The sequence below is a fragment of the Protobothrops mucrosquamatus genome, unplaced genomic scaffold (genome assembly GCF_001527695.2).
Source record: "Protobothrops mucrosquamatus isolate PMUCROS unplaced genomic scaffold, P.Mucros_1.0 scaffold337, whole genome shotgun sequence".
Lineage (NCBI taxonomy): Eukaryota > Metazoa > Chordata > Lepidosauria > Squamata > Viperidae > Protobothrops > Protobothrops mucrosquamatus.
Genome location: NW_015386675.1, coordinates 683,116 through 692,838, shown reverse-complemented (window position 1 = coordinate 692,838; position 9,723 = coordinate 683,116). Strand labels below are relative to the sequence as shown.

Sequence of the window (9,723 nt, the reverse complement as noted above, 5' to 3'; positions counted from 1 at the left end):
GCTGAGAAGAGATCTGAGCTTTGGCAGCCATGTCTTTGCCCTCTGTCTCTGAAAGACTTTCTAGGGCTAACTGTGGCCTAGATCTTGCCAAACAAAGATCTTTGAAAGGTTTCATAACCATTCAAGAAGGCAGAAAGAGTATCAAGGCAAAGCACGCAAGCCGAACGTCAGTGAAGCATCTGCTTGTTTTTTCCATTGCTTTCCTTTAGAGTTAAGCCACGTGGAATAATGCTATCACCGTAAGCACCTGGGGAGCTGTGTAATTGTGCAAGACCCTGGGAAGTGTGGAGCTGGTGGGCCTTGGATGGAAGAGATAAAATCCCCAAGAAGGGTATAAAGAGGGAGAGAGCCCTTTGGAAAGTTCCACTCAGATTCGTATAACACCAAGATACAAAATGAAAGTCCTGTGGATCTTTGCCTTCCTTGGAGCAGCAGGTGAGTTTAAAACGTGTATTTGACTTTGTACCGTCTTTTATGTTGAAGTGTACATATGCAGCAAAACAGTAAAATGAAAGAGGTACTGTTTCAAACCTGAGGCATGAGACTTTCCCCCAATTCTTTGTTATTTTTGCCCACTTTTCTAACTTGTATCATGACTTATGTAGCAAGAAAGACAAAGAAATCTCCCTCGAGACATAAAATGGTCTTTGTGAAATTATTTTGCATTCACTTTAAATTAAATTGCTTGGATGTCTGATTTAAGAGAGAACCCTAGATTTGCTTAGTACAGGTAGTCCTCAACGTCCAACCATTCATTTAGTGACCGTTCAAAGTTACAATGGCACTGAAAAAAGTGACTTATAACCATTTTTCACACTTACGATGGTTGCAGCATCCCCCTGGTCACAGGATCAAATTCAGGTGCTTGGCAACTCACATGTATTTATGACAGTTGCACTGTCCCAGGGTCACGGGATCACGATTTGGGTAAAATCTACTGGCAATCTATGTAGATATACTTAGGTATAAATCTGTCTTCTAATTCCTCTTAGGATTTACTTGAGGATAAATCAAGTTTTATATTTTGATTTTGGTATTATCAGGGTGGGGTTTCTATATGTGTTGCCTCTCCTGGTTTTCCTCGTGGCATTTATATTTCTATCTCCGTCCCTCTTTTCTTTAGCAAATATAGTGGGCCTTACCATTTATTTGAAGTGAGAACAGAGTTTCATTGTGAGAATGGGATTAAGATCAGATGCAACTTCAGAATCCATTTTGTGTGTTTGTGTGTGCATACGGGGATACCTTTTTCTTAACTCCTGGCAATTGCTTCAAGAAGTCCCTTCAGTTTTGTCAGCAAGATTTTTGAGAAATGACCATTGCAGCATCCCCATGGTCACATGAATTCAGACTCTTGGCAACTGGCATGTTTTCATGATAGTTGCAGTGTCCTGGGGTCATGTGATCAGCTTTTGCGACCTTCTGACAAGCAAGATCAATGGAGAAGCCAGATTCACTTAACAACTATGTTACTAACTTAACAAATACAGTGATCACTTAACAACTGTGGCAAGAAAGGTTGTAAAATGGGGCAAAATTCACTTAACAACTGTTTTGCTTAGCAACAGAAATTTCGGGCTCAATTGTGACTGAAAGTGGAGGTCTACCTGTACAAACTGCTATGATATGTACAAAAACAGTGGAGTTGTGCTTCCCCTCAGTTTGTGGCCTCTGTGTTTTCCGACATGTACTCTATTTGGCCTGCTAGATCTACATGTTGATGTCCCTTTTCTTATTAGTTGCTGCCACCTTGAGTGAGGATGATGATGATAAGATTGTTGGAGGATATACCTGTGGGAGAAATTCTGTCCCTTATCAGGCTTCAATACATATTGGTTACCACATCTGTGGCGGTTCCCTTATCCTTGACCAATGGGTCGTTTCAGCTGCTCATTGCTTCAAATCGTGAGTAAAGGATATATAAAAGCAACTTTCGGTTAAAAAAAAAGATGTCTTTAAGCCATGGAAGCTAAAGCTGTGCTAATAATACATCTCAAAGATGCTTTTTCATGAGGCAACTGGACTTTCTTGTTTTTCTTTGAAGTCGTTTTGCTTCTCATCCAAGAAGCTTCTTCAGCTCTGACTAGATGGTGGGTCAGAGCTGAAGAAGCTTCTTGGATGAAAAGAAAAACATCTTCAAAGAAAAACAAGAAAGTCCAGTTGCCTTGTGAAAAAGCATCTTTGGGATAACTATGACCTGGATGACTGAGCATCTCCATAGATGTTAATAATACATCTTTACATAGAAACTTTTTTTGCCCAGTTTTGATCCTACTTTTATTTATTTTTAGCCTGTTTTTTTCATTGTTAAAAACAGTGCTAAAGCAGAGAAAATTCCTTACCTCTGATATCAAAATAATTGCCTGTCCTATGATAGCTACACTAAGATGGTAACATGTAAATGACTTAAATGAATCAATGACAGTTAAGTGGAAAAGTAATAAAAAGATTGCATAAAAAGCACTTCTGAAGACAGGTTTCCTTCCATTACACATATCAATTTGCTGATCTTATTCATTATCTGAAAATCACATCTCAGGACTATTAATCCAAAGATCACATTTTTTTACCAGATGTCTGCATGCATGTCTGCATAGTAGATTGTGACACAACAGTCCTGTTCAGATTTTTCAAAGACAGTGAAATGATCTAGGATTAAAATGTAGCAAGCAGCAAGTTCTCTTTGGTTAGTAACATTCTGAAGCTTTCCACCATCTATCAAAGAAATATTTGTTCTGTTTTGTTGTACCTTAAGAGGACTTTGGGGCCTAAGTATAGTAATTCCTGATGTTTGGTATAATGTTAGAAACAAGTAGTTATTCCTAAATTGACATTTTAGGTTTTTAAAGCTAGACCTATGCTTCAGCCTTAGAGTTAGACTTAAACTAAATCTAACTTTAAACCTAAGATTCCTACTTTGAGATCTTACATTTCATTAATAATTATTTAATATTATGGTAAAACATTATTAAATCTTATACTGTAGTTATTTACAAGTTTTAAAAATCCACTTTCCCTGTGATTATGAGTTTAGAAAACAACAAAAATTGTACCCACTTTATTATCCACATTGCTAGGGCAATATTCTAGTCTGAATGAAGTTCCATCGATATTTATTTGCAATACATGCAGACTTAATCTGTTTTTGATTTCCTTTGACTAGCTGGTAGTGTAGGAAGACAACACTCCCCCAGAGAAAGAAATATTTGGGGGGATATTTAAAAAAGCAGAATATATCTCCGCAAAGGAATATTAGAAAATCTTAGGCAGAAACCACCTCCCCCGCCAAAGTCTCTCTGCCCCAAGCAGAAGCCAGGTCTGTAGAAATGCAGATTTGATAATCCATTCAGAAAGACTGGAGCCAGGAAGCTTGTAGCTGATGGGATTAGAAAGACAAAGATCCCTAGAAACAACAACTCCTCACCCAAAAAATCCAACACAGGACATAGCCATCAGCCACAGTCCCAGGGAAGCAGGATATAACCTTTAGGACATAACAAAATTAGCCCACCACCATCAGGATACCGAAAGGACACCTCAAAAGCTCAGGTCAAAGTTCATACCACAGGAACAACTTCAAACACAAAAGCCCAAGAAGGTATAAAAACCCACCACTCCCAGCACCATGTGGTCAGCCACCCCAGAAAGTTGCTGCTGTCACCGAAGTTTCTGGCAACTCAATAAACAAGAACCTTCTTTCCTAAAGCAATCTCCATTTTGTTTATTCCCAGCTTGGACTGGACTCTGATGACGATTTTTCTTTCAACACTAGTCAAGAAATTTCAAGGACTATGAAAGCTCAGACATTTTTTTTAAAAAAAAAAAAGCTTAAGAAGCCATTAGAAAATATAGCAGTGACTGCTATGATTCAAATAAAAGATTTATTGATAGTATAATTGAGATTCAGATTCTTGCAACTCTTTCTTCCACCAATATGATGCAGTGAGTTAGAAGCCAATCTCTTTTGGGCAGAATCTCCACCTTTCCTTGCCTTGGTAACAAACTGATCAGGTATCATCAGGTTGTGGCTTGTGAGGATCTGAGTACTGCTGCTCACAATATGCATCTTCCATTAAATTAAGTAACTGTTATACAAAATGTCTCACCACATTTTTAAAGTTAGAATTCTTTGCTTCAAATGTGGCTTTAACACAGGTATTTTCTTTATGTGGGATTTTTTTTAAACATAATTTGTTTAGAATTTCATTAGGATAAGCAAAGGAAAGCAGAATTTCTTGGTCCGATGCCAGCATTTGTGGACTAAAATGAAAGTAGTGTTCAGATAAATCCCTAGCTCTGGCAGGATAAACATCAATTATATTTATGGAAATTGATATTAATTTTGAACAATGGTAAATTTTTCATTTCAAATATGAACTCTTGCTAAAGAAGTTCTTGACTTCTCCTTTGACATGAAGAATACAACTATTGCCGAGCTTGAGACCAATATAGAATTGCATTATTGATTTTACAGCCAACTCAGCGTGAAACTGGGAGCATACAATATTAGGAACCCGGAAGGACATGAACAGATTATCAGGGCTGAAAAAATAATTGTCCATCCAAACTACAACTCTTGGTTCCTGGATTATGACATCATGCTCATCAAATTGGAAAAACCGGCTGTACTTTCCAAAAGTGTTGCAACCATCACCCTGGGCTATGGATGTGCAGCTGTTGGCACCAACTGCCTTATCTCAGGATGGGGTAACACTCTCAGTGAGGGTGGTGAGTATTGACAAGAATTGGCTAACTCACTCTGAATCCCAGGTACATAAACTGAAGAACTGTAATGGCTAGGGCAGTGGTGGCGAACCTATGGCACGGGTGCCAGAGGCGGCACTCAGAGCCCTCTCTGTGGGCACGTGCACCGTCGCCCCAGTCCTAGGCCTTCAGCTGGGTTTTATAAAAGCTTTTCGCTTTAGGCCTCTGCCGCTGTGTGCAAAAAAAAATGGTTCAATCAATCAATCAATTTCAACTTCTTGGGAAAAAAAAAAGATCTCGCAAAGTTGGAATTGATTGATTGAACTTTTTAGTCCCACCCAGTCTGCCGTTACCACCAGACACGCCCACCCAATGGGCCATGCCCACCCAATGGGCCACGCCCACCCGGCACCCGACGATACATAAGTGGGTTTTAGGTTGCAGTTTGGGCACTCGGTCTCTAAAAGGTTCGCCATCACTGGGCTAGGGTTTGTTTTCTGCAAACAACACTTTCTAAATCTAGAAATGTTTTTCTCAATCACTGTTAAATCAACTTGTGGTTTACATATTCACAGGGATAGATATGTTCAGTGGCAACTTGGATCTATTCTGAAATTCCAAGTTTAAGCCCTAACATTAAAAATATTTTTTTTTCTTGGACTGAGCCTTGAACCAACTTAAGCACATAAATGCTAGTTTGGATGGTTTTTGAGCACTAAAGATGAAGGTGCATCAAATTCCATTTTTCCTTTTATTATGGGAATTTTCAGACATTTTTGATGTATTGAATTGGACACTTCATCTCAGACATCATATTCCATAAAATCATATAGAAATCTAGTTGCTAATTGAATTCTAGTTGCTAGAATTCCAGGATTGCTGCGATTCTTTTAATCAGAAAGAGTCAGGTGGCATCTTTTAAGACTACAAATATAAGGCATTTATTTTCATGAGCTGTTGCTCACTTCCTATCTTCCTTATTTTTTCCTTTTTGTTTCCATCTAGTAAACTACCCTGATTACCTGCAGTGCCTGTATGCTCCAATCATGAGTGATGAGGAATGTAAAGCTGCTTATCCAGGACAAATTACTGAAAGCATGGTCTGTGTTGGATATCTAGAGGGTGGCAAGGATGCTTGTCAGGTGAGGACACTTGCCTTCTGACCATCTGTACAAGCAAAGCAAAACAGAACAGAAATACTCAGCCCACTTGCTTTTGTTTGAAAACAGCCAGCCAGCAATAACGGATTATATATAATATGTGCAAATTGTTTGATCTTCACAGTTTACCCTGTACATAGTTGGCATTTTCACCCATCTTCTGTATCCTTTAGAGAGAAAAAAAAATAAGTGATAAGAATCAGAAAACAAGCTGTGTTTGAAGGTGAAATTTGCCTCTCAGAGCTAGAACCATTTCCAGTTAGTTCTGGAGCCGAGTTTTCATAGTGTTCCAACGATGTTGGAAGCTAAATGATCCAGTTTGCCATGTTATATTATATCTTCCTATTCATTAGTTTTTCCCATGAGAAATGGAGGGGAATTGTATTGCTAGAGAAAAAGCTTTATGTATTTATTTATCAAATTTCTATACTGCCCATCTCACCTAAGTGACTTTGGGCAAATGCCACATTTATGCCATAACAGACGTGCATATATTATGACCAGTATGGTACAGAGAAATATGAGAAAATATCATAGGACATCATCGATGGAGCTGTTTGTAATGGTACATGGTTAGTCTTGGTTCAGGGAATACAAGCATTTTTGTCCCATTTCTATTTGAACCGGAAACAGGTATGGTTTAAAAGTTCATTAAAAAGTTTAAAAATATATTTGAGGAAAGGTTGCAAGGCTCACTTTGAAGAATTTTGCTGGGATCACAGAATATTTTGGCCAGCCACTTGATGTGCTTGCCTTACAATCTGTAAGGGTCTATGTGGTTATATATTTTTATGGATATCTATTGTATCAAGATGTACTTGAAAAAAGGGTAATTAGAGGTATTTGGCCTGTTTCGGACTATATAAATAAGGCTCCAATAGAGCTCCTTTCACATTACCAAGGTTGTTTATGTATTTAGGAAGTAGGATCCCAGCATTACTGCAGTTATAAGCACTTGACTTCTTGTTTTTATTATTACTATTGTTATTGTTATAGTCCTTTAAGTCAACCTTGATTCCTGATGGCTACATGGGCAAGTCCTTGTCATTTTCTTTTCAACATTTTCAGAAGTGGTTACAGTAGCTAGTACCAAGATTTTTTAAAAGAAAATCCCAATCTAGGACTGAAAGAATATAAGTGGTTCAAAGTCATTCTAAAGGAGATTAAAAATCAGGTTTTCTCACCCCTAGTCTTGTGCGTTCAACTGCTATGCCAAACTGGCTGTCTTGCTCCTCTAAGCACCTGTTGGCCTTCCCAGGCAGACCAGACAGGAAACACGACTTGATCTAAATTCAACTTTATGGTAAAGCTACATTAATAGACTCTTGCAAGACTGAAAGTACAAATACACAACCATCTTCTTTACAGCCAGAAACTCTGCCCATAGCAGTTTGAGTAGGATGCATTATCACACATGACAAGAAGAGAGATTTTGCTTAGTAGTATATGAGAGTTATTGCATTAGAGAAATAATTATATGAATGCAATCAGGAGATGAAAACAGGAGACCAGAGTGAGTACCAATTAGTAATTAAAATTAACCCCCGACCCCAAATAAGCTGAATAAAAGATGTAGAGGTCAGGCTCCAGATCTGAGATGAAGCACCACAGGGTGAAATGAAACAGCCAAAGAAATTAATAAATGCTTTGGGAATGCTACCGTTATACTACAAGGACAACTACCGTAAGTTGGCTACAGTGTAATGGGGAGTAAAGAGAGAAAGAGATTACAAACATGTCATTGGAGAAACCACCTCAGAACTTCCCTAAACCCTTCTTCTTTCCAACTCTTTTGGTCTTTCAGGGGGATTCTGGTGGTCCAGTGGCTTGCGATGGATTCCTCCAAGGCATTGTCTCCTGGGGAGTAGGCTGTGCCCTGCCTGGCTATCCTGGAGTCTACACCAAAGTTTGCAAATTCGTTGACTGGATCCATGATACCGTTGCTGCTAACTAAAGCAGCCACTTTCTCTTATTCCAACCTTTGCATGTGCTTCCTCTTAATAGAATAGGTAATAAAGAGGCTGATTTCCAAAGCAATCTGGTGGTTTGTTGCTTTTATTTTAATAGTGGGGAGTTGCGTAGATTGAAGATTGTATCTATAATCCAGAGCCCTTGAATTATGTTGCCTTTTAATGTTCCAGTTATTTCAAGTTCCCTTATAAAAAGCATTGTCTGCACTTAATGGCCACACCCAAGTAAGAATAACATGAATTCCCCATTACTTTTACAGAGCAACATTTCTATACTCTAAAGCAGAGGTCCACAACCTTTTGGGCACCAGGGACCGGGTCCGTGGAAAGAGATTTTTCCACGGACCGGAGGGTGTGTGGTTTTGTGTGCTGCCTGCATCTCACGGATGGGGCTTTGCTTGCTGGTGTGGACCGGTTGTTGGCATGCGGCAGCCCGGTACTGGTCCATGGACTGGGTTGGGGACCCCTGCTCTAAAGTAAATCCAAATTTGAGAAGGCATCACTTTCCCTTGCCAATGAGGATAGCCTATAACAAGATTACCTGGTGTAGTTTAGTGTTTCAGTGTGGTTTTATTTGAAGAATTTGGTTATTTAATAACATTTATATGGCTGCCCAACTCACTTTCAGTGACTCCTAACAGCTTATAAGAATAAAAACCCAATACAAAAACAGTGAGAGCCCACCCTTCTGGTGTTAACAATCAAATGAACCTTTGATGGGCTCCATCCCCTTCTGAGGTCCCCAGGCCTTCATGGTCTTGTGAAAAAGTGTGTCATGGTTGACTCGCTACGCAGCCTGCTTGCAACCAGACAACAATAATGGGAGGAGGGAGGGCATTGGAGTGCAAGTGTGCCATCTAGAAACCTGAGACAGTTCCACCACCAAAGTCACCAACTCTGAGAATGTCCGAGGCAAACAGATTGTTCTCAAAACAACCCAGGTGCAACCGATTGGTGGACAAAGCACCATGGGAGGACCAGGGGGGGAAAAGGGGAATTTATCTTATGCTTTCGCACACAAAATGTTAGAACTGGCTTTTCCACTTCTGTACCCACATGGCTTTTCAGTAGAGTATACTCTTGGAGAAAAAAAATGTCTCAGGAGTTTCTTTTGCTGGCTAGCATATTGGGATGGTTGACAGAGTCTCAAAGTGGGGGCCAATTTTATTTCCGCAAGGACGATGATCCATGGGGAGGGGAGCCATCATAGAGAAGGCCCTTCTTCTTAGTCTCACTAGATGGACTTCCTTAGGAGAGGGGACCCATAGCATTCACTGCCTTCCCACTCTGGTGGGTCAAGTAGATGTGACTCGGAAAGAAAGTGTGCATATTTTTCTTAAATACAATGTGCAAAAACAGAGAGTTTATTCTGAGTATAAATCCATTCAGGATTTTGGAAAATGTTATTCAAATGGTTGATAAAAGATGTAAAAAAAAAAAAAGACTCTGAGGAACACATGGGATAAAAACATTAAGCCAACAACTATTTTTTTCAAATGCACGTGGAATAGGAAAATGACGAGGGAGGCCCTTGGACTATTCAATGATAGGGCATTAAAATGGGCTGATGGAGGACAGAGAAATAGCAGAAAAACCAAATGTATTACAGTTTGTCCTCTACTTACAACCATTCATTTAGTGACTGAATGCTAGGTTGTTCCCATTTTACAAAGCCCTCAATAGGTGTACCAACCAGCTTCAACTAGCTTTGTGCTTTTCTACAGACAGGCTATTGCCTCATCCAATTCAATTCAAGGGGAACCATCAGTTGTATGGGGGTCATCTGTTGCTGTGAGAACTATAACCTGTGTCTTCTTTCAAATATTCAAATCTTTCAAATTTTTTGGGTGCTTTTTCAAGTGATGCATATGTTGAAACCCTCCTGAGCA

At 39.4% G+C, this 9,723-nt stretch overlaps 1 protein-coding gene across 1 annotated transcript; it reads left to right on the top strand.

Moving 5' to 3' along the window:
• The first annotated feature begins 395 nt into the window (after positions 1–395).
• On the top strand, positions 396–7,818 carry LOC107286911 (anionic trypsin-like). Its single transcript, XM_015815354.1, has 5 exons — positions 396–435; positions 1,740–1,905; positions 4,475–4,728; positions 5,710–5,846; positions 7,669–7,818. Exons 1-5 carry the CDS (start codon positions 396–398, stop codon positions 7,816–7,818), a joined length of 747 nt encoding a protein of 248 aa, XP_015670840.1.
• Positions 7,819–9,723: the final 1,905 nt, after the last annotated feature.

What these genes read in the sequence shown, in the direction of transcription:
- LOC107286911 (XM_015815354.1), top strand. Translation starts at nt 396, where the DNA reads ATGAAAGTCCTGTGGATCTTTGCCTTCCTTGGAGCAGCAG. An exon ending in TAACACTCTCAGTGAGGGTG is followed by an intron (nt 4,729 to 5,709) that starts GTGAGTATTGAC and finishes GTTTCCATCTAG; the next exon opens with TAAACTACCCTGATTACCTG. An exon ending in GTGGCAAGGATGCTTGTCAG is followed by an intron (nt 5,847 to 7,668) that starts GTGAGGACACTT and finishes TTGGTCTTTCAG; the next exon opens with GGGGATTCTGGTGGTCCAGT.